Genomic DNA, 25,252 nt, shown 5'->3' with positions numbered 1-25,252 from the left:
CATCCTTTGGCTTTAAATGTGTCTCCTGTAGAAGAGCTATGTCAACATTTTTCCTTCGTAAGAGATCCAGGACCCGGGTGCGTTTGAATGGCGAGTTTAACCCTCTAACATTGAGGGATAAAACTGTAATATTAGCCATTATCAAAGTATTCCAAGCACCATGAGAGGATCTGAAACATTCGAGACTGGGCACAGCATGTGTTTAAGTTTTCTAAGTATGAAAGATCACAAGAACATTTATGGTAAAGAAACAGATAAAGTAGAAACCCATGTAACCCCCCCATCCCCATCCCCATTTCCCCCCCTGTAGCAAACATCTGTGACGAACACGATGCGATGTCAAGCATCAAACATCAAACACCTGTACCCCCTACAAACTGATATTGCAAACTGCATTAACCAGCCTTATGAATTGAGATTAGTACATTAGAAGGGGCAGCAAAACTAGAAGCTAATTATTACTGCTGATAGAAATTAAATCTGTCTCCTCAGCATTGCAACAGTTTCTGCTGTATCGGAGTACAATTTACAATAGTAGTGGATTCAAGAGAGAAAAATAAATGTGCGTCTTACACAAGATCAGACAGCGAACTGTACAATTAGTGATGCAATAATAATAGTAATAAAAGGGGTTTTGAACCATCCCTTTTGATTCCAGTATAAAGCAATAAAACATCTGTAAATAGGAAAACAATTGTGCTATTTTTAAGAAGGGTATAGAACTATAGAGTGGTACTCATGCCTCCTTACTATTTCCGAACAGCACGTGTATAAACGATAATAATAATACTGGGGGGAGAGAAAAAAAAAAAAAGAAATAAAAACTCCGGAGAGAACGTCTAAAGCCGTCTCCCTTGTGTTCAGAACAAAAATAGAGGTGCTGAAAACAGGTATTGCAGATATTTACAATAAAAAAAAAAGCCTAAACCCGAAATACAGTGCTATACAGTACCGCTCCACTTTGCAGTTCAGAATAGAACAATTCTTATCCTGTTCATCCCTCCTTATGAGCCGTGCATAGGGACCTTCCTTCGGTAATATCCGGTTGAAATTGCAAAGACTTTCGAGCAATTACAGCCATCGAAGCCGAGGGATCCAAGCCAGCCAAAAAATCCTCCACTTCTCCTGGTGAATCAAAGGATAGCTTATCGCCTCTGTGGGTGACCTTCAAGACTGCCGGGTAGATTAAAAAGGAATCCACGCCCTTCTGCCGAAGTTTGGCTCTAACCCTTGTAAAGGATTTCCTGCTCTGGGCTGTTGCCGGGCTATAGTCAGCGTAGAAGCCCAAACGGCGGCCTCCTGCAAGGGACGGCTGCGCTTTGCGAGCACCCTGTAGAATAGCCTGGCGATCAGCATAACGAAGAACTCTAAACAACAGCGTACGTGGCTTGTCTGAGTTGCTTGAGTGGTTTGAGTAAACACGGTGAGCTCTTTCGATCTCAATAAGCCCAGGAGCAGCCAAAGCGAGGTCCGGGATCCAGCAAGGCAGCATCTTCTGCAGATAACGAACGGGGTCGTCACCCTCTATGCCCAATGGTAAATTTACCAACCTAATATTGTTTCGCCGTGATCTGTCATTTGGAATTTGTCAATCTGGGAGAGACAATGGTTGGTGTCCTTTTTTATTTGACGAAGATTGCCTTGCAAAATCTCAACTTTAGCAGATACCCTCTCCATGTTTTTAGCATGAGTGGTGATATCTTCTTTAAGTGATCGAAGCATGGCTCCGTTTTCAGCCATGTAATCCTTTACCGGGCCCAGCGCAGTCCCCAAGGCCTCGGACAACATGTCAGCTACCATGCAGCGCATCGAATCTCGTTGAGCGGTGATTGCTTGCGATATCACCGAGGCCACATCGTCAGGCAAAGCAGAGGACTTCAAACGTTTGCCCTCCTGATTTTTTTGCGGAGAAGCAGTGTTTTTCTTGTTCGCTGCCATCATTAAACAGGATTTAATAAGAAAAAAGAAGTCTTTAGGCAAAATAAATTTAAGTATAAAACTTAGATAGGGGATAACAGTCAGGAGCTTAATGAAGTGCGACCATCTCGCGGCGCGCGTCACCAGAAGTCGTCCTCGTTTGTAAACTTTTTTATGTTCTTACGTGTCGACTATAAATACCGATGAAACTACCAGGGAAGCAGAAATGAGAGAGAAAAAGAGAAATAAAAGAAATATGGAGTGCACACTGAATTAATGTGATACTTTGTACTGTGATTTTGTAACAATTTTAAGTCGCCCTGGATAAGGGTGTCTGCTAAGAAAAAAGTAAATAATAATAATAATAATAGTAATTGTTATTATTGGTATTTCTACGTGGCCAGACAAAGAGTGGAGGAGGAGACTTAAGTCATCTGTCTTTTCTGCGCCTGTCTGACACAATGTATGCAGCAATTTCGCCTCAACAGACAAACAATCACTGGAAGGAGACGTGTGGAGAGCACACCGTTTGCCTGTAGCACAAGTACACGCACCAACACAGAATAGAACTTCTATGTAAATTCTAAGGGGGCCTATTCTGTTAATGTGCAAGTAGTGTGTGATCTGTGATGCAAACAACTACATCACAAATATGTATGCAAACTATCGTTGCTCGGCTCATGACTTGTTTTTCCTCAATAATTTCCTGGTGGCAGCTGCATTTCATTGGTGTGACAGTCTGAGAGGCTGGTTTAACCCTTTGCAGTCCTATGTCGGACCAAGTCTGACAATACAATTTTCCCTTTCCGGTCCAATGTCATACCCTGTCCGACATCATCATCAAAAAGACATAAAACACAGGTCTCTAGTCGTTTTTTCTCCGGAAAAAGCTGAGAAAACCATTCAATGGCCGAGTGAGACCGATAGGAGCCGAGAGAGCCGTTGCTGGAACGCTGCACAGATTTCGCAGGAAGGGGCATCTCTCAATGAAGAGGAGGCACATTGGTGCCCGTCCTCTGGAGGAAGCTTCCTGCCACATGACGTTTCAAAACACTGAGGGGTGTCAATAAGTGGAGCGCCAAAGCAGCGACAGTACCGACGCTTCGAGGCACCAAAATGCTGAAGCACAGAAGGCTTCCAACACTGGAGCGCTCAAGTGCAGAGGGTGCAAAAAGCTCTGTGGCGCCGAGGCGCCTACACTGAGGGGTGTAAGGGCATCAGTGCGTCAAAGCTCTGAAGGTGACGAAGCACTGAGGAACGTCTAAAAAATGGGATACCAAGGGCACCGCATGCACCGACGCTCTGAGGTCCCGAGGGTGTCGAAGCACCGAGAGCAAGGTAGAACCAGGCCCCGGTGGAGGAGGCACATGTTTGTTGTTTTGCTGCGCAGTAAGAAAAGACACACACAACAGCCTAGCTGTGGAAAAAGGGTCAGTCACCATGCCAGGCGAGTAGACTGAAGAATTTTATTGCATGTTGTTGTTGTTGTTGTTGTTGTTGTTGTGTGTTTTTTTTTTTTTTTTAAGCCAGCGCACCGAGTTTGCAGGCTGAGAAATGGCAGAGTCGACTCAACAGAAAGAATCCAGGTTGAGCTTGCTGCAGCCTGCTGCTTTGCAGTTTTCTGATCGAAATGTTTCTGCTTCAAAATGAACAAAACAAAAATTGGTCCAGGTCCCTTTTTTTTTTTTTTTTTTTTTTTAATTTAGCCATTGCCAATTTTTATTATTTTCTCCCAATTTGGAATGGCCAATTTATTTTTTAGGCTCAGCTCACCGCTACCACCCCTGCGCTGACTCGGGAGGGCGAAGACGAACACACGCTGTCCTCCAAAGCGTGTGCCGTCAGCCAACCGCTTTTTATCACACTGCGGACTCACCAAGCAGCCACCCAAGAGCTACAGCGTCGGAGGACAACGCAGCTGTCGGGCAGCTTACAGGCAAGCCCTCAGGTGCCTGGCCAGACTACAGGGGTCGCTGGTGCGCGGTATAACTTATTTTTATTTGAGATCCTGCCTTTCAAACGCCATCAGCGTATTTAATACATGTATTTAGGAAAAGTCAAGAACGGACAACAGCGTCTTTCACACACTCAAGACTAATTTTAAAAGTAAAAACCGTCAAAATGACTGCCGTGATGGTTCTAGTCTTAAGACACAGACACGGCGATGCTGTTATTGGAATGCAGAAAAATATGAAAACACACATAGATGAAGGCAACAAACAGTGCTTAGAATACCGTCTCGTTGTCATGCAAACAGTCTGCTGTTGGTATATAACAAGGAAAAAAGTGTGTCGGTGTTCATATGTATATCTGTACACAGACAGAGATTGTTTAATAAATGGCATAGAGTTTAAACGTTCATAAAAATGTACCAAAATGCACATCCCTGGAGTATATTAGCCTTTGTGTTAACAATAGTTTAGTATTTGATGGCTGGGATGCAAAATTTTGGGCATATGCGTTTCAGGAACACATGAACAGAAAATGTGACCTCTGTCATGGTCTAGATATATTTGTGCTTTACAGTTGTGGCTTTCTCCCAACTGTCCCATTCCAGGACACCCAGGACACTGTCAGATTAGCTTCTGCATTGAGGGATGAACCAGTTACTTAAGCTGTTATCATGCCCCTTGTGAAGTCACAGAGATCCTTTTGGTTTCCCGTAAATTGCTACTGAATATTTGGCCTGTTTATTTTATATATATATATATATATATATATATCTATATATATATATATATATATATATATATATATATATATATATATATATATACACTAAATAAACAGGGAAGATAACACGCATCTTATCTAACAATAATGTTTTAACCCTTTGCAGTCAATTTATTAAGTGCGCGTCAGGTCCAATTTATTTTCACACGCGCAGTTAATTTTAGACACGCTGTTTAAAAGTTCCACAGTCCACAGTCAAACGGGTTTAAAAGGCCCTATATATCAACAAAGCACTCGCTAGGTATCTCCAGCCCCACCCCACCCTTTCGATCGCTATAGCTTTCACATATGCTAAGAAATAAATAATAATAAGTCGTACACACCGATCAATCATCTCCTGATCACTCGTTTTATCACCAAACGCCTCAATAATGCGATCCAAGTCATTATTTTATTTCTATAACATCTCAAAAAAAGCTCTGCAAATGTCCGTGATATTCTCTGAGCGCTGATGCAGTACCAGCCAGCTTGTTTCCTTATGACCGCCCCTATCTGATGCCAGGGGCAAGTATGACTCTTCATGAGAGACGCCCTTTTTTTTTTTCGGCTTGACTCGACCCCTGTCAGTCTCACTCGGCCATTGAATGGTTTTATCGGCTTTTTCTGGAGAAAAAACGACTAAAAAACAGTTTTTTGAGTCTTTTTGATGATGTCGGACAGGGTTCGACATTGGACCTGATAGGAATAATTGCAATGTCGGACCAGGTCCGACATAGGACCGCAAAGGGTTAAAGGAAAATCCAGAGTTGTGACAAGTCACCAAAATTGGGAGTCGAGTCATTGGGGAGTAAAGACTCGAGTCGAGTCTTTGACATGCCAAGCTCGAGCCGAGTGCTAAACTGGTCAAGTCACCAATCTGGCTCGAGTCATTAGTTCTGACAGTCCAAGGTATCTTGATTTTAATCCGATTAGTTTTACAGGAGATTAGCAATCTATACATAAAAAAACAAAAAACTGTTATACAAAATTAGGATGCGCAATAATGTGGTCATACTTGCCCCACTTATGTTCACCATTAAAAGTCCAGTTTCTGCTTTGTTTTCGTCTTTATTTAGTGAATTGGTATTTCTTGATCTATTTATAAGCACTTTTTGCCACTGTATAAGACCCCTTTCTCTGTGCTCAATTGGGTTGGGTGTTTAGTAATGAATGATACCACAAAACAAAGAACATATCTAATATTTTCTCACTTCTCAACACTTACACTTCCCCTTATAGTTTTGTTTCAGATACATTAACCAAATGAAAGGAAATTTGGTGGCATTTTCATGTTGAGTTATTACTGAGATATGGTGTCCATAAATAAATAGATAAAATGCATACAACCATATGTACATACATTAAATAAAGAGAATAGTGAGCACCAAATACTTCCCAAATTATCAACTTTTCAAGCTTTCCCTAGGCAAAATGTTACTTTTTAGATTAGAAACGTTGTAGATGCATTCATTACCTTTATTTGTGTGCTAACAAAACCTGAAAAATAACTCTAATCAGTGCTTTTTCTGCCGTGCTGTTTAATTTGCCTTGGCATTATTTATTTATTTATTTATTTATTTACTTTTTAAAATATCGATATCGACAACCTACTCATTTTAGCCGTTGAAAAACTGTAAAAACCTACCGGTATAAATTAGTAGCAGTTTCCAGAGCTATGTTTTGAATGCAGTTTATTCATACTGTTGCTTTACAGTGCTGGCAGGATGCAGCCTGCTTGTTTCTCTCCCGGTCGACTGTATAGTTATTAAAAGCGAACTCCACCACCGCAGGTACTTGTAGTGTACTCTCCATGTTGTTGTTGTGTCAAAACTCATAAATCACTATTTTTCTCAGGATTTTTTGTGATCAGTGATCAGAAATCTGTCTCTGCTTCCCGCCTACACATTTTGATTCCGGGGTTCCCTGCTGCTTGTGACATTATGATCACAGAACGGTGCTATAGGCTAGAAAGGTGTTTTCTATTTCCTTAGCAAAATGACACGATGACTGCGTGTGTTAGAGGGGCTGTATTGAAAATGGTATGTTTGTTATTGATTTTATCATAAGACTAATGACTCGAGTCAGATGGAGACTTTTTTGCATGAGTCGAGTAGTTGAGTCTTTGCTTGCAGGGACTCGAGTCAAGTAGAATTATTTGATGTCAATGATTCGAGTCACGAAAAATTTCAGACTTTAATTCCAAGTCAAGTCATTGACTCAAGTCATTACAACTCTGGAAAATTCTCCAAATGGTTTGTTAACATTACCTTTTTGTTTGCTTGCTAGATAAAAAGGACCACTCTTGTTGACAGTAGGACGTCTGTAACGGATGTGAAGTTTGCTCCTAAACACATGGGGCTGATGTTAACAACGTGCTCAGCTGATGGTGTTGTAAGAATATATGAGGCACCAGATGTAATGAACCTTAGTCAGTGGTCACTGCAGCATGAAATTTCTTGTAAGCTGAGCTGCAGTTGTATTTCCTGGAACCCCTCCAGGTGAGATTGTCCTAACAGGTTAAAAACGAGGTACCTTTTAATAAAACAGTTCAAAGAAATTACGAATACTGGGACGATGCATTTATTTAGAAAGTCATAGATTCTCTTTTTTGAAACCATATCAATGGTAAAAAAAAAAAAAAAAACACACACCATCGCCCCAGCTTTAGAAACTACACTGCTTAAATTACAGATTCAGCAAGTAGACATTAGTTAGATAAAGGAGGGCTGAAGTTCTAGTGTGAATTTTATTGCTTCATAGGCTAGTTGCTTTGTGGTAAGAAGCTAGCTTGGACTTTCTTGATGTTTAAATTATAAAGCCACATTTCTGAGTTTTTTTTTCTTTATTACCAGCTCCCGTACTCATTCTCCAATGATCGCTGTTGGCAGCGATGACAATGTTAATGTTGGTGGCAAGGTGCAGATCTACGAATACAATGAAAACACAAGGTATGTAACATTGGTGGTGCAAAATTGTTGATTTTCTCTGAGCTCCAATTAGTTCTGTAACTTTATAGTTATTAGATTTTCTTTTTCACTGTGAATTCCAGTGTTTACTAATCCAAAAATGAACCACTGATTTGTATTCTTTTTGAAGCATCACGAAAGTATCTTGTCCGTTAGAAAATGTAATCGTTATTACCTTTGCGGGAAGAGGTGGTCTGAATGTTTTGTATTAACTTGCAGAAAAGGCAACGTTAATAGAGTTTACGACATATTCATCAATTCACACTATAGTTTGTGAACTGGAGATTTTAAAGCAGTAATTGACACACATTTTCTTATAGTGATAATATTGTCTTGCTCTTCGTTTTTATTCTAAAACTGCTTGGAAAATTCCTGTTCTGATTTTCGTTAGCTGCGTTCTGTCAGCCATATGTTAATTTCTCACAACCTTTCAACAGACACATCACCTTTGATTCAAATTTATCCGCCACTTACCTTGCCTAATTCTATGAGCATTTAACTTTTTTATCTTTTAATGGAAAAACTGTTGAAGAATAGTGTGAAGATGAATTTCCTGAACCAGACAAAGGACCGGTAATTCAAATTTCTTTAAAAGAAAAATGGCACAGTGAAATAGTGGAACCAGAACTGAATCAACTCAAACTTGAATGAAACGAAAAAAAAAAAAAAAAAAAAAAAACAGATTCTGAATGGGCTGTGAATATCCTACAAAACTGGCTTCAAGAAAATTGTAAAATTTACATTTTATTTACTTTCTAAGGATGAGTTAACGAGTCTCCTCTGGGAATTGTATGCTGGTCAGGAATAAGATAAAGAGCAGTACAGCATATCAAGCTTTATAAGTCTGCGAGCTGGGATCAATTGCTTTTTAAATTACCTACCGTACAGCAGAAAACTGAATTTAGCGACAAGATGCAGCACTTAACAATGCTAACAATGTATGCATAGCAGTAATTTTTAAAACTAAGACGAAGTAGAAAAGACGAAACACACCATCCCCCCAATAACACCGCTGCCTTTAGCAGTCAATACAGTTATTCAGAGCATGTTTTTTCAAACTACACATTATCTGACAATGTTCAAGTTAACATTTATTCCAAAAATCAATGATCTATAACTAAAGTTCTATTATTTTATTATCATTTCAGAATAGCATTACAGCTTTGCGTTGTGCCTTATAACACCTTAAGTGTGCAGTCATATCATGTCAACTCACCCATCCCCTATTGTGCCTTAACACTAGAACGACCACGGCAGTCATTTTGACGGTTTTCATTTTTGAGGTTTTCAAATTTAAATTACTCTGCGTGTTAAAGTTATGCAGTTGTCCATTTATGACTTTTCCTAAATAAATGTATTAAATACCCTGACGATGTTTGAAAGGCAGGATCGCGAACATAAGGAAGTTATAATCCCGTCCACCTAGAACCACCAAAGCAGTCATTAATGACTGCCTTTTACAATACATGTTTTTATTTTAATATAACCTACAATATATATTTTTGTTTTATATATACAAGCCTGTTGTTATCTCTACTGAACCTGGCAGCCATCAATTCCTTCATTTTGTATAAGGAATGCACCAGGGAAAATGTCAGTAGGAGAGATTTCATCTTGAAGCTAGCCACAGCGCTTCAGCAGAAACATTTTGATCAGAAAACTGCAAAGCAATAGGCTGCTGCAGCTCAACCTGGATTCTGTGCTAGAGTGACACACTCGAGAAAACTACTACTGCTAATGCTACTTTCATTTTAAATAAAAAATACATTCTTTTTTAGTTTGTAAACAGGTATTCTTTTGAAACCTTTATTTTATTATAGTTTTTCATTTTTTGAAGTAGTGCTTTATATGTGGTAAGTTAGAAAATAAACCCTTTTATGTTTAATTGTTCATTTAAATATGGCATTTCGGCTGTGCAGATGTTTGATATGATGTGCTTGAATAAAACTTTTGAGTTTTATCCGATAGTGTGTCTTTCATTTTAACACTGATGTTGTTTAAAATGTAATCGTCCATAATAGGTATGAGTATAACCACGGTGGTTCTAGTGTTAATGCTTCCTTACTGTATAATATGCACATAAGGGCTTCAACTTTTTTTTTGTTGTTTTCTTTAATTGCGGTATGGCATTTTCTGTGCAGAAAATCAGTACTCAAGATATGCCACAGTATGTGTTAATATAGGATCATTCAGCTCATGTTGACCAAGGAAAACCATAGAAACATACTTTAATATTATGATAATGTTATCTGGGTAACTCTCCCACATGGCAAAAATGGTCAAAGGTCTTCTTAAATGTAAATTATTTTATTTTTATTATTTTTTATAGGAGGTGCCATTCCTCTTTTATTGAAGTGCCAAGGATGCTTTATTGTGTTCATAAAAGACACCAATGTCTAATTAGGATGCATAATTAATGTTTGGTCTCCTATTCTGATTTTAGGAAGTATGGAAAGGCTGAGACTCTTGCTACAGTCACAGATCCAGTTCATGACATCGCATTTGCACCAAACCTGGGGAGGTCCTTCCATGTACTAGCTGTAGCAACAAAAGACGTTCGTATTTTCAAATTGCTACCTCTTCGGTGAGTAGTCTTCAAGACAATGATACTGTTCAGATATGTTTGCAACCAGTCACCAAAGGGACTGGATTGTGGCTGATTATCCCCAGTATGGTACTGACAACTGCAGTGTTTTGTTTACATCCTTTGTATGCTTCTTAGGCTGTGTTCACACTGGGTCAATTTAGAGGGTCTGGTCTGCACTCGATACGGTTTGGTACGTTTGGTGCGAAGTCTGAACAACAAAGTCTGCTTGGAAAACTAACCGTACCAAGTCAATCTAAAGAGGTGGTCTTGGTCCGTTTTGGCAAACGCACTAAGTCTGGTTCGCTTGCTAAACCTCAATGTGAACAGCTACTGGACTCGGTCCTTCTGCACATGGGAAACTAACTATACAAGGTAACCTGACTCGGAAGTAAACAACGTCTTGGGGAACTGCATTAGGATTACCTGACATCCTGGGAAAATTGAGATTGTCAGTTTTCAGCCTTAGTTTTTTGTCCTGGTTGGAAACAGTAAAATTGTAATCGTCCGGGCATCGGACCGGAAATCGGAAAATTGTAATGTCAGACCTGGTCTGACATAGGACCGCAAAAGGTTAATCGCTGAATTTTTATAATTTTTCCAGAGGTTGAGTGTATTTTGTGAGTCTGTACGCAGCCTTGTGGTACGCCGGAAGCCTGTGGCTTGCCTGCACCAGTGCATTACACTGGTACAGAGACAGCACTTAGTAGAGGTAGATCTAGGTCTAGTGCATTGCACAGTGTCCTGTGACAGTACCCTGTTGGTCTGCCTGTCATTGCAGCTGTACCATCAGCCTGCACTGATAGCTGTAGGTACCCTATTTAAAAAAAAAGTCACCAACGTTCCAGCAGACCCGGGTTGTCTCGCGCTGTTTCTATTATTTTTTTCTTTAGACCTGTAACACTGTACCGCGGCGTTGCTGTTTATATGGTTGAGACAACAGGATTTTTTGTTACAAGTACTGTCTACCGCGTCAGCCCTGTTACAGTAGGTACTGTATACAGGAGCTGCAGCTCCCGCCCTGTTACACAGCGGCATTGCTCCTTGAGTAGATGCGTCCAGCCTCGGCTGGGGCATGGTCTAGAGTGGCAGGGAGGCGTAGGTGGAGGTGTAACCGCCATTGCACGTTAATGTAGCTACGGTTCTGCAGGCACCGAACCGGTACCAAACAACATTGCTTTCTTACTGTACACTGCTCTCCTATTTGAATTATGCCTGGGGTCATCCTTGTGACATCCCTGTGACTGTCTGGTACCAAGCAGGCCTTGTTGACAGCCCAGTTGCTGTCTTTATCAAACTGCTTTCTGCGAGTTTTGGGTGCATTCATCCAAAGCGCTCTGCGTCTCTAGGAGCTGGCGTTCCTGTCTGAGGACATGGAGTTTCTGTAACGGCAGAACTTATGCCATTGATCAAGAGGCCACTGCGGTCTTGCAGATGCCCTGATCTACAGACCCGCCCTGTTGCATTACTGCACAGCAGCGTTGTTGCTTGAGCAGACGTCCCCTTGAGGGCAGCAACAGTACTGTACACTACTGTACCAGCTCGGTGCTATAGGCACCGAACTGTTCCGGTACAGTCTTGGTTCCTACCTGCTACCGACCAGGGTTTTACAATCCCCAATCTGGTCCTAAGCAGGCCTTGTTGACAGTCCAGTTGCTGTTTTTAGCAAGCTGAGGCAGCAACTACATTCTTACGGTACATTGCTTGCTATTTGCATAATAACTGGGTTTATCCCTGTGACATGCAAGGCCAGCCTGCCTGTGGACAAGCAGATGCTTTTCCTGCCTGAGGCAGCAGCACGCAGAGGAAACACTGGTAAGCTGCATTTCTGCAAGGTTCTGTGTGCATTCTCAAAGTGTACATTGGAAGAACTTTTCTCCTGCAGCTCTACAGAGCACTCTGCGTCCCTCACCTGTATAGTGCTCTTCCCCATCACCCTCTCTTAGCAGAGGTGGCTGCTTCCTCACCCCATGGCTCTGTGCCAAGGGAGAGCCACGCACCCGGGAATAGAGAAGCGCTGACACATGCCTGATGGGGACAAAGTTTGCTGCGTTCTGTCTGGATCTAGCCCACTACTGACCGTGTTTACATCCCAGTCTGGTATCAGGCAGGCCTTTTTGACAGTCCTGTTGCTGTCTTTAGCAGATGAGGCAGCAACTGTACATTCTTACGGTACTTTGCTTGCTATTGCATAAGGCCTGGGTTTTTATCCCTGTGCCAGCAGCCTTAGGGACCAGCACAGCCAGCTTCGCCTGCGGCCAGACCGCCGGCCGGCGCAGAGGCAAGATTCTCAGGCCAAGCCACAAGGTGAGCAATGGCCCTAGGGGTTTGCTGCCACAGGTCCAGGGAGCCATCTGGAGCATTGGTGTCAGTGCACCACAGACATCCGGGTGCTTACTACGCTTCAGACTGGCTGCCTACTCACTGCAGTTCAAGCACAGTCCCCTTCCCTTTTGGGGCGTGACTGCATCAGTTGTGGACCCACAGGACGCCACTGTGGTGTCTCAGGAGGTAGCAGCTCTGCTGCAAGAACGGGAAATTCATATGGTACACTCCCTCCAGTTGGAGGACTGGTTCTACTCCATGCTCAAGCAGGATGGTGACCTCAGACCAGTCCTCGACCTCAGGCAGGTCAACCTGTTAATATGGTGAATACGTGCGTGTGTGGGGGTTGCACGAACTCCAACCTGTCAGGGCATCGGGTGCATGCCTTTCGAGGGGAAAAAGAGTAACTTCTCCTATAGGAAACGTGCGATTTAGAAGTACAGAAATAAAAACTGGAATTTGTGTAACAAAGCTAAAATTAAGAGTGTGGTGCTGCATAAGAACATAAGAAAGTTTACAAACGAGAGGAGGCCATTCAGCCCATCTTGCTTTGGTTGTTAGTAGCTTATTGATCCCAGAATCTCATCAAGCAGCTTCTTGAAGGATCCCAGGGTGTCAGCGTCAGTAACATTACTGGGGAGTTGGTTCCAGACCCTCACAATTCTCTGTGTAAAAAAGTGCCTCCTATTTTCTGTTCTGAATGCCCCTTTATGTAATCTCCATTTGTGACCCCTGGTCCTTGTTTCTTTTTTCAGGTCAAAAAAGTCCCCTGGGTTGACATTGTCTATACCTTTTAGGATTTTGAATGCTTGAATCAGATCCCCGCGTAGTCTTCTTTTGTTCAAGACTGAACAGATTCAATTCTTGTAGCCTGTCTGCATATGACATGCCTTTTAAACCTGGGATAATTCTGGTTGCTCTTCTTTGCACTCTTTCTAGAGCAGCAATATCCTTTTTGTAACAAGGTGACCAGAACTGAACACAATATTCTAGGTGAGGTCTTACTAATGCATTTTAAAGTTTTAACATTACTTCCCTTGATTTAAATTCAACGCTTCTCACAATACATCCGAGCATCTTGTTGGCCTTTTTTATAGCTTCCCCACATTGTCTAGATAAAGACATTTCTGAGTCAACATAAACTCCTAGGTCTTTTTCATAGTTCCCTTCTTCAATTTCAGTATCTCCCATATGGTATTTATAATGCACGTTTTTATTGCCTGCGTGCAGTACCTTACACTTTTTTCTCTATTAAATGTCATTTGCCATGTTTTGGACGACCTTTGCTGCTGCAACAGTGTTTGCCACTCCATCTATTTTTGAGTCGTCTACAAATTTAACAAGTTTGCTTACTATACCAGAATCTAAATCATTAATGTAGATTAGGAATAGCAGAGGACCTAATAATGATCCCTGTGGTACACCACTGGTTTCCTCGCTCCATTTTGAAGTTTCTCCTCTAATCAGTACTTTCTGTTTTCTACATGTTAACCACTCCCTAATCCATGTGCATGCATTTCCTTGAATCCCTACTGCATTCAGTTTGAGAATTAATCTTTTATGCAGGACTTTGTCAAAGGCTTTCTGGAAATCTAAATAAACCATATCGTATGCTTTGCAATTATCCAATGTCGATGTTGCATCCTCAAAAAAATCAAGCAGGTTAGTTAGACACGATCTCCCTTTCCTAAAACCATGCTGACTGTCTCCCAGGATATTGTTACCATATAGGTAATTTTCCATTTTGGATCTTATTATAGTTTCCATAAGTTTAATAGAAGTCAGGCTTATTGGTCTGTAGTTACCTGGTTAGGTTTTGTGTCTCTTTTTGTGGATCGGTATTACGTTTGCAATTTTCCAGTCTGTCGGTACAACCCCTGTGTCAAGAGACTGTGTTACATGATCTTGGATAGCGGTTTGTAAATAACTTCTAACAATGTTGACCCAAGGGACTTTTTCGACCTGAAAAAAGAAACAAGGACCAGAGGTCGCAAATGGAGATTAGGTAAAGGGGCATTCAGAACAGAAAATAGGAGCCACTTTTTTACACAGAGAATTGTGAGTCTGGAACTAACTCCACGATAATGTTGTTGAAGCGGACACCCTGGGATCCTTCAAGAAGCTGCTTGATAAAATTCTGGGATCAGTAAGCTACTAACAACCAAACGAGCAAGATGGGCCGAATGGCCTCCTCTTGTTTTGTAAACTTTCTTATGTTCTAATATAAACTAATTACAGAGTATAGACACTGAAGCGTATATTATTGGTAATCAAACACATTACAATTTTGGAAATTACACTCACCATGCAGTGTTGCCGAACCGCCACAGATTTTGGAGGGTCCACAACTTTCTTGTCAATCCCCATTTAGTCGCTGCCGCTGTTTTATCAGTGGGGATCCCACTGCCTTGCCGCCAGTTCAAAAATGTAAGGTTGTGGCATCTGTTCCCTAAAATTAATTGGGTCTTCGACTTCATCTTCAATGTTTTCAGCCATGTGTGTTTACCTTTTCGTACGTAACTTACGGTTTTATTCCGGCCAGCACAAATTTTGAGTGAGTGTGGCCATACACCACACAAAATCCATCATATGTTTGTTTGCTCATTTAAAAAATTTTAACCACATAAAAACAATTTGATTTCTATTGATGAAATCTATACAGAAATGTATTGGTGTGTTTTGACCTGCAAAATACACTTTAAGTACTTGCGGTTTGCCTTTCAGGAAATGGCGTATGAGTTCAGGGTTTGGCCTCTCTCTAGCACCCCATGCCTTTTTGAAGCGCAGGGAAGCTATACTGGCCCATTGAAACTCAATGGTATCAGAGTATTCTTTATTTGGATGACTGTTTCATTTTGCCCAGTCCAGCTCAGGCAGACGCTCACACGTAACTGTTCATTGACCTTTACGATTGGGGCTTACAGTGAAATCATGCAAGAGCCAGCTCACACTTTCTCAGCCTCCTATCTAGGAGTGTGCTTGGACTACGGGTCCATGCTGTGTCCACTCTGTCGGACGGCAGATTGCAGAGAATAGCCACCCGTTTTAGAGTTATTCAGCTCTACAGAGTGCTCATGGTATGATGTTCCAGGATTTCGGCTCAGGGCAGCAGCTTTTCAAACCCTGCCTTTGGGTCTCCTGTGCATGAACCCTCCCTGTGCAAGTCTGTTTCAATAGCAGGGCTTTTTCAGCCCGCATTGAACTGTGACTGCCCATTCACAGTGTTCCACACTGTCTAAAGGCACTCTCTTGGGTGCAAACATCCTGCCCATCTGCGCCTTGGTGTCGCATTGGGCAGTGTCACCAAAGGGGAGGCCTTCACCATGAACGCATCCAGCCTAGGCTAGGGCGCTGTGTAGAATTTTATTCCACATAATGATTTGGAACGGCAGGCAGTTTTTAAATGGCCTGTTTTTACAGGAGGTTCAATGGAGGCACGTGCTTGTCGAGGTGGCTTATATAAGCCACCAGGGCAGCCTCAGTCTCCATCAAGTAGCCCGTAAGCTGTTGCTCGGGGTGCACGATCACCTCCACTCCCTGCGAGCAGTACACCTGCCCGGAGTGATAAACTTAGCAGCGGACTTCCTCTCATGGGGAGTTCCCAGTGCCTCAGAATGGAGGATTCACCAGGAGGTGGTGAGCCTCATTTGACATTGTCCCCACTAATTCTTCATAACAGCAGCTGGGGACCCACTAGCAATACATGCCTTGGCACACCTGTGGCTGAGGCAGCTCTTGTATGTCTTTCCACTGCTCGCAATGCTCCTGCTGTGTCTGGACAGGCATCCCAACCCATCAAGCCTGCAGCTCTGCGTCTGGTCCCTGAACGGCAACATTGAGCCGTCTGGGGTTTTCCAACAGGGTTATTGACACCCTGCAGAATACCAGAGCAGCGTCCATGTGTTAACAGTATGGGTACAAGTGGGACATTTTTCAGACGTGGTGCTTGCCTAAGGGCTTGACCCCACGATCTGTCCCTATTTCAGCTTGCCATGTTTAAAATTGACTTGCTCACTTCCTGGCGGGGCAATTTTTGAAAGGGGCACGGAGGCTACACCCTCCCCTTAAGGACAATATTCCTCAATGGTGGCATTTTTGCTTGCCATCACCTCACCAAGCACGTGAGCAGATGCAAGCCTTTTCTGTGGTGAAAGCTTGTCTGTTTTTCGCAGAGTCTAACCCACGGTCACACTCTGCATGAACCCGGCTTTCTTGCCCAAATGTATTTCGACCGAGGCTCCCGAGGGTGCATCCGGTAAAGGCACTCCACGCTATAGGATGCGCCTTATAGCCTGGATGTCGGCGGTTCAAGTCCAGGCTATTCCATTGCCGACCGTGGACGGGAGTTTCCAGGGGGCCGCACACAATTGACAAAGTGCCACCCTGGGTTGGGAGGGTTTGGGTCGGCCAGGGTGTCCTTGGCCAACCGCGCACCAGCGACCCCTGTAATCTGGCCGAGGTGGCTGCAGGGTCAGTCTGCAGTGTGAAAAGGAGACGGCTGACGGCATGCGCTTTGGAGGACAGCGTGTGTTCGTCTTCGCCACTCCCGAGTCAGCGCAGGGGTGGTTAGCGGTGAGCCAAGCTTAAAAAAGAAAAGGCATTAGCGTATTATGTTGACACAACAAAAAGTTGGAGGCAATCTGAACAGCTGTTCGTCTGCTATGGCGCCAAGGCTCACGGTAAAGCCCTGTCTAAGCAGAGGCTGTCCGGTTGGATTGCAGAGACAGTCAAGATTGCTTATAAACAAGCCAACTTGCCCCCTCCTGTGAAGGTCACTGGTCACTCCACAAGAAGTATGTCTACCTCTTGGACGTTGTTCCAGGGTGCATCCTTCGTTGACATTTGCAATGCTGCAGTATGATCTACGCCCCATACTTCAAGGTTTTTTTTACAGACTAAATGTGCTAGATTCTCAAAACCCTGGCTTTGGGACCAGAGTGCTAATGCCGGCTTCTATCTCGAAACCGGAAGCACCTGCAGAGAATTGACTCCTGCTATGTACTAATAATAATAAATAAATAATCTGTACTGTGGCAGCCTTACCGTCTAACCCTCTCAGATTTAGGTCGTTCTGCAAGTAATGCACTTTGCGACGGCTTGGGTATAATTACCCATTATGTAATGGATACATTTCATACTTGAAAGGGAACGTTATTATCATAACCCTGGTTCCCTGAAATAGAAATGTTATCCATTACAATCTTTGGTTGCTGCGTACATTACACGCAGCAAACTGTAGAAGAAAAAAGTTGACTGCCACTGTTCAACCATCATCACAGAGCCTAGTGTCTCTCAGGAGGGGTGGAGACTGGCGTGATGACGTTGCCAGTCACTGCCTGACAGCTTTGGGAATTTTCAGGTAAACAAAGGTAACCCATTATGTAATGGATACATTTCTATTTCAGGGAACCAGGGTTATGATAATAACATATTTTATATACTTTTATTTTTGGCTTCAGAGTTGCTACGGCATTAGTAAATTAAAGAAAAAAAAAAAAGCTCCCTGTTTCACTGGAAATCTGGTAATCCTAAACTACATGGATAGTGTGAGAAACTGAAGCTCTGGTAGAAAATTTGTTCAGATAGCAAAATCTTGCTGAACTGGACAAAACTAAAAAAATAGTAACATATATTCCATAAAAAAAATAAAAAAAATAAAAAATAAAACTTTAGGTTGCATGTAAACGAATTTGGTCCCTTTGCTCGTAGGTAAGTGTGAACAGCAAGCACATTGATACATTGTTTCAAACCAAACGAACCAGACCGTGTCCATTTGAAACTGACCCAGTGTGACTGCAGGTAGATACTTTGTTCAAGATTTGTTAAACTTACCAGCGAGGAAACTTATTGGTTACTACCTGGTAAGTTTAGTTGATCCATGTTAAGTTGTAATGTGTGTATTCTGTAAATAATAAATGTATCTATTTGATTATAGATAGCAAAGGGTAAACACAAGTTCTGGCATTCTCTTTCAAAGTATACTTGGGCTTTTAGGACCAAATTAACTTTGACACACACACACATCATTTTAAGAAGTCATAAAACAATTAAAATGACATAAATCTATTACTGTAGTAAAACTCTGCTTACTGAGCAACAAACATTCTTTCAAATAGGAAAGAGCTGAGTTCTTCATCAGGGCCAACCAAGTTTGAAATCCAGACAGTGGCTCAGTTTGAAAACCACAACTCCCAGGTGTGGCGTGTGAGCTGGAACATTACCAGTACCCTGCTGGCTTCCTCGGGGGATGATGGCTGTGTACGCCTGTGGAAAGGTGAGGGAAGGCTTGTCTTAAAGCAATGCTTAGATTTTGGAAATAATCATAAATCTGTCAATGCCTAACAATATTTGCTTACTCACCTCAGTTTAATCTGGGATATTGAATGTTAATTACACATATGGGTTTAGTATATAGTTTTTAACCAATTGCTAAGATGCAAAGTGTTTCAGAAAATTAACGAGGGGTGAAAACGGGTAGTTGCCGAATTGCTGTAGGTTTTGAAACTATGTGTCGTTCTTATAACAAAAAAAAAGAAAAGGAAAAAAAAAACGGCAAATGTTGCTTATGAGAGAGAAAAAAAAAATGGTTTGCTGTTCATATCCCTTGTAAGACATTTTTCTGCCTTTCCATAAATGCAAAAACATTGTAAATATATAAATAACCGTAATATTATTTGCCTCACATTATATGTATACCTAAAATGCCTAAATGTTGTCTCTGTCCCCTGCCCCCTCTCCTGCCCCAATATATTCTCAGCTAATTATATGGATAACTGGAAGTGCACTGGCATATTGAAGGGGGATGGAAGTCCTGTGAATGGCACATCAAACCAGATCTTTAACTCCCCCCTAGGATCTGCCAATCAGACCATACAGAATTCACTGAATGGAGCCTCTGCTGGCAGGTAGGTCAGTGCCACCGAGGTACATGTGCACACCTTATCCTGAGGTTCTGACAATACTCTTACCTTGATCTGTGTGCCATAAAAGATAAGTGACCGACTAACTCCTCTGACGTTGTATTCTTAACCCTTTATTGCATGGGTGAACAGACATTTACTATATAATACATACTTTAAGACTATAAGAATGTCTTTCAGTACATTATACAACTGACAAAATACAGTATGTTTTAAAACTTTCCCATGCAGTGTAGGTTTAACTGGTGGTTAAAATGACAATTCATTGTTGAGCAATGGATGGGTAGAGTTTGCTTTTTGGCCAAGTCCTTCACCAGCTGATGAAGAATGTAACTTCCAGGAACAATCAAATTGGTAAGAATTTCTGTGATAAAAGGGGTGAAAACAGGAAACCTTTTTGCTCAACTACATTTTATCAAAGGAAATTTTGAAATTGTTAATTTTACAACACAAAAACAACTTTTATTCAATTCCTAATTGAATAATATTGTTTATTTTTATCTTTAACCCAGTTGGCCTCCTGTTTTTCTATGTGAAAGGAAAGCAGGTGCTTGGGTAGACATGTATAATTCCCATGTTGAACTGCATGCTCCATACACACTTTCATAGAACACACCTTCCATGGTAGTGGATAAGATTTGGTTCCTTTGCCTTCTATACTGTACAATGACAGATGGGCAGCCTGCAGGAGAGAAAGAGGTTCAGGCAAGAGTCCAGTAACATCCACAGCTGCTTCTGCTAAAAAGCATCTTTTATAATAGTCTTGGTGAGGTATTTTAGGTGGCACCCTGAGGCTCCAATATAGATGTTCAGTAAAGCTACCTTACTGCTTCCTAAATAAATGACCTGTGTAGATACATCTTAACAACTCATTGCAATGTAGACATGTCTTGGAGAAACCAACAATTGTTTAGATGACAGAGTTTTAGATGGCATAGCTTAACACTAGAACCGGCAGCCACCGTGGCCATACTACAGGGGTCGCTAGTGCACGGTGAGCCGAGGACACCCTGGCCGACCTAACCCTCCCTCCCTCTGGGCAGCACTCGGCCAATTGAGCGCCACCCCCTGGAAGCTCCCGTCCTCGGTCGGCAAAGGAATAGCCTGGACTCGAACTTGCGACGTCCAGACTATAGAGCACATCCTGCACTCCACGCTTTATTTTCTAAATTAGCGGGTATACATCATGACTACAAACAGTGAAAAAATATTTCAAAAGAAACGGGTATGTACATATACCCGTGTACATATGTAAACAGGTATATGTACATCCAAAACCTGTAAAACTGAAATCATTGTTTCTAATACTACACAGAAAGAAAATATAACACTACTTCCAGTATGACAGCTGCATTGTACTCTATGGAGCATACACGTCTGCCTGCTGGCTCTCTGCCTGCATCCAGGAGCTGTGTTATAAACACTATATTGTGTAAACACGTGTAAACTGTTACATACAAACCTGTGTGAGGGAAACATTGTCTTTCTCCTTCACTGTCTAAAAAATAATACTAAACGACGGTGCGCTGCCGGCGGGACTGTATAAAGCAACTAGTTATTAATAAAACTGGACATTGCATATTAAATCTGGTATACTAACAGATGCCTATGTAAAATATATCAGATAAAAACGGATAAAACCGTTTCTGGTAAACCGCAATGAGAAGTAAATACCGTAAAAGTTATAAAAACAAAATACAACAGTTTTATTTTCTTTAGAAGGGTGCACACTTTTATTGAAGATAAAGGTTGTATGTGTGTAGTATAACAGGTAAAATAAAGAAAGCTTACCGGGTTTGTTTGATAACACTTCCTGGGTAGTAAGTGTTATTTCCTAATTGCTTATGCCTCAAAAGTATAGAAAATGGCTATTATTCCCCACAAACTTTGCTTTTGTGACCAGGACAGTGATATTTTGAAATTTACCTATTTTCCAGAACATTCCAGATAGATTCAGTGCTGAGTAAACTTGGAGTAACTTCTAGAACTTTCCAGTAATATAAATAGTAGTATAAATACAGGGGCCTTAAGCCCACCAGTTCAGTTTAGTTCCAGCTGCCTAAGTGGATACATATCTGCATTTTTCTGAGATGGCATCAAGAGGCTGCAAGCATCCGGCAGACGCATTTTGAGACTTCAAAATGGTGGCATTCCTGATGGGTCTCCAAGGCGGTTTTACCAAGTTTCCCTGCTATCTTTGCCTTTGGGACAGCAGGGACACCAAGGCGCACTACCACAGGCGGGACTGGCCACAGCGGACCGAGTTCTCTGTGGGGAGGAACAACGTCAAGTGGGAGCCACTGGTGGACCCCCGGAAGGTGCTGATGCCACCACTGCACATCAGATTGGGCCTTATGAAATAATTTGTCAGAGCTCTAGATAAGGAGTCGGCAGCCTTCAAGCACCTTCAAGACTTCTTCCCTAAGCTGTCTGAGGCAAAGGTCAAAGCCGGTGTCTTCGTCGGACCACAGATAAAGAAGATCCTGGAGTGCAATGAATTCCCCAAGAAGCTCACTAGTAAGGAGAAAGCGGCTTTGAACAGCTTTGTCGCAGTGGTTCGGGGCTTCCTGGGCAATCACAAGGCCAAAAACTATGTGGAGCTGGTTGAGACTCTGGTGAAGAACTACGGCACAATGGGCTGTAGGATGTCCCTCAAAGTCCATATCCTTGATGCTCATCTTGATAAATTCAAGGAGAACATGGGAGCGTACTCGGAGGAGCAAGGCGAGCGCTTCCACCAGGATATATTGGACTTTGAACGCCGCTACCAAGGACAGTATAACGAGAACATGATGGGAGACTACATTTGGGGGCTGATTCGTGAAAGTGATTTACAGTATAATCGTGAATCTCGAAAGACTACTCACTTCTAAATCTTTTGTAGTCATTTTTGTATTACTTTAGTATAAATACATGTTAATTTGGATTCATATGTTGTTTTTTTCTGACTTTATGTGAACAAAGAGACACAAATTCGCCCGTTTTCTCAGTGGAAAAAGGTAAATTTCAAAATATCACTGTCCTGGTCACAAAAGCAAAGTTTGTGGGGAAGAATAGCCATTTTCTATACTTTTTGAGGCATAAGCAATTAGGAAATAACACTTACTACCCAGGAACCAAAAAAAAATAAAAAATTGTTACACGGTGTAATCTGTGGCTTGTTTGAGTGCTGGGTGGCGCGGTGTTGTCTGGCTGCTGTCTCTATGGAAGGTGCGCGTGGTATGCGTGTACCTAATATTAGATTTAGAATGGGAGCGCTCTCACTTTTCTCTAGTAGGGGGGGAAAGGCTATTTTTGTAATTCAATATGGGTTTGTATTGTTTATTTCATTTATTTCCAGAGTAATATTTTGGATGCACATTGTGTAAATTAATATGTGGGTTTAATTTAACTTATGTAAATGGTTTTATACAAGTTATTTCTGTTATTTATTATTCCTCTCCTTGGTGAATGGTGTAGCTGTAGGAGGAGCTTGGTCCACCCAGGTATATATAGGACTGCCTGATCTTGGGAGAGGGGATTCATTGTTGTTTTGCAAGGGAAGGGGTAGCAGCAGACATCTATTAGAAAACCCCTTGTGTTACTTAATGCATTTTGCAGATTGCAATAAGTTTGTTAGCTGTGTCATTTTTCTAAAATTATATATATATATATATATATATATTTACATTTATTCTGGAGTTATTTTATTCTGTTCTGCAAACCACAACTGCTTGGGTCACCCTCACAACTTGTAAAACTGATTTTTTTTTTCTAAAAGTAATATATAAAAAGAATATATGAGATACATTTCATATTGGGCACATAAGTTGTTATCCTACCTGTCATTTTAGTTTGCTGTGTGCATCTGAGTGCAGCTTGCTGTATTCCAATCAAAATTAATACTTTCAAGATTAAATATTTCCATCTGATATATTCCCAGTTGCATCTCTGGAACAAAACAAAGGATTGATGTCTCCCAGGTACATTGAGAAATAAAGCAACTAGACTTTCACTGAGTTGGCGTCTTGGTGCAGTTGTACAAATCCACAATCATAGCAATCTCTGTCTCGTAGTCAGACTACAAACAAAGAAAGGCTTGAAATAAAAAGTAAATTTAACGTGTGCTAGGAGGAGGGGGTGTCTTGTTTGCTGCATTTACAAAAAATAGAATATCTTACGTTATATTAAAAAAAAATGTATGTAAAATGTATGTCTGGCTGTCAAACGCCATCAGGATATTAAATTAATATATTTTGGAAATGTCAAAAACGGACATACATATACGATTTACAACGGAAGAGTAATTAACATTTTAAATCCAAAATGTGTCAAATTGACCCGCATGGTGGTTCTGGTGTTAGTTAGCCGCTGAATAAACTAATGGTGTTTGTTGAATAATGTGAAGCAATTTATAAGGCAAGTAGACAAATATAATATATTACAGCAAGATATGGCAACACAATGCAGAAAATGAAACTGTATATGGCTATTAACACTTGACGTTGTCTGAATAACTTTAGACAATTTGTTGGAGAGTAATAAATAACTAGATGTGTAAGTGACATACATAAGTACGTACGTACGTACATACATACATACTAGTACTTCTGCTCTACCCCTGTCACAATGGATAAGCATCTTGCAGGGAATTAACAAAAACATTCAGTACCTGATAGTAATTTGAGTGGAGTCAGACCCCTTGCTGGAACTCTGTAACCAATGCAACATGAGTTTCTGTTAAAGCTGAATATAACTTGTACAGGGGTGCCAGGTGTCTTCGTATACCGTCACCAACATTACATTCTGCCGCTAGTAGACATGTTTGATTTTGTATTATTATTATTATTATTATTATTATTATTATTATTATTGTTGTTGCTATTTGTAATCCTTAGTAACCATAGATTTATAATAGTTTCTTATTGGGTCTGGACTACTCTTAACCCCACACTCCTCCACATACACAGGAGAGAAGGTTTGTGTTGTGAGGGAGGCCTGATTTAGGTTGGGGATTGACATAAAAGCTCATGGCGCTTTGCATCTGACAAAGGGTGTGTTTTCTTACAATGTAGTTGTCATTAGGTTGGCTGTTCTCGTTCTCAGCAGAAGCACCTGCATCTAATTCTTCAAAGATTATATATATATATATATATATATATATATTTTTTTTTTTTTTTACTGTATTGATTTCTATTCCAAACTTATTTTTTAGAACTTTGTACAGCCACTTTTCCTCATCAAACCTGAACCGTGCTCTTGTCTCCATGATGGCTATTTACCCTGAGGGCATTGTTGTTGTTTTTGTTTTTTTTGGTGTTCCCATATTAGCATTTTATTTTTATCATTATAAACATATGTCAATCTTTGTTTTAATAGTTTAACAATCGATTTGATTGTGCATGTCCAGTAAATAACCAATATTGCTTCTGAACAAATGTAGTTAAAAAGCTTAATTTGTATATATTCCAAAGTAATGTTGAAATCAAATATCCCAACTAGTACACGCTTGACCACAAAGCAGACTCATAATTTTATAAATTACACAAAACGATTTTTTCTAATCCTTCTCCTTCTGCTAGACACCTAGGTGTTATTTTGGACCCTTCCCTCTCTTATTCTCAACACTTCACTAACACGTACTTGTTGTTTCTTTCTTAGCAACATCTATAGAATCCGCCCTTTTCTATCTACTTATTCCACTCAACTCCTGATCCAAGCTCTTGTTCTTTCTAGATTGGATTATTGTAACTCTCTCCTCGCTGGTCTCCCTGCTTTAGCTATTTACCCATTTTCATCTTACTCAGAATTCTGCTGCTCATCTGGTATTACCCCAAACCCGCTACTCT

The 25,252-nt window shown here is 41.2% G+C and overlaps 1 protein-coding gene across 3 annotated transcripts in view; it reads left to right on the top strand.

Moving 5' to 3' along the window:
• The window catches only part of seh1l (SEH1-like (S. cerevisiae)), a 64,021-nt gene that overhangs the window by 31,928 nt on the left and 6,841 nt on the right, over window positions 1–25,252 (top strand). For all 3 annotated transcript variants that reach the window (XM_033992988.3, XM_033992987.3, XM_033992989.2), the window contains 5 exons: window positions 6,916–7,127; window positions 7,482–7,577; window positions 10,039–10,179; window positions 18,621–18,778; window positions 19,262–19,409. In XM_033992988.3, coding sequence (XP_033848879.1) covers window positions 6,916–7,127; window positions 7,482–7,577; window positions 10,039–10,179; window positions 18,621–18,778; window positions 19,262–19,409 — 755 coding nt within the window. The remainder of the gene's footprint in view (window positions 1–6,915; window positions 7,128–7,481; window positions 7,578–10,038; window positions 10,180–18,620; window positions 18,779–19,261; window positions 19,410–25,252) is intronic.

Source organism: Acipenser ruthenus, chromosome 3, assembly GCF_902713425.1.
Source record: "Acipenser ruthenus chromosome 3, fAciRut3.2 maternal haplotype, whole genome shotgun sequence".
Classification (NCBI taxonomy): Eukaryota; Metazoa; Chordata; class Actinopteri; order Acipenseriformes; family Acipenseridae; genus Acipenser; species Acipenser ruthenus.
The sequence above is the reverse complement of the archived record's forward strand: the minus strand, read 5'-3'. Positions and strand labels throughout refer to the sequence as shown.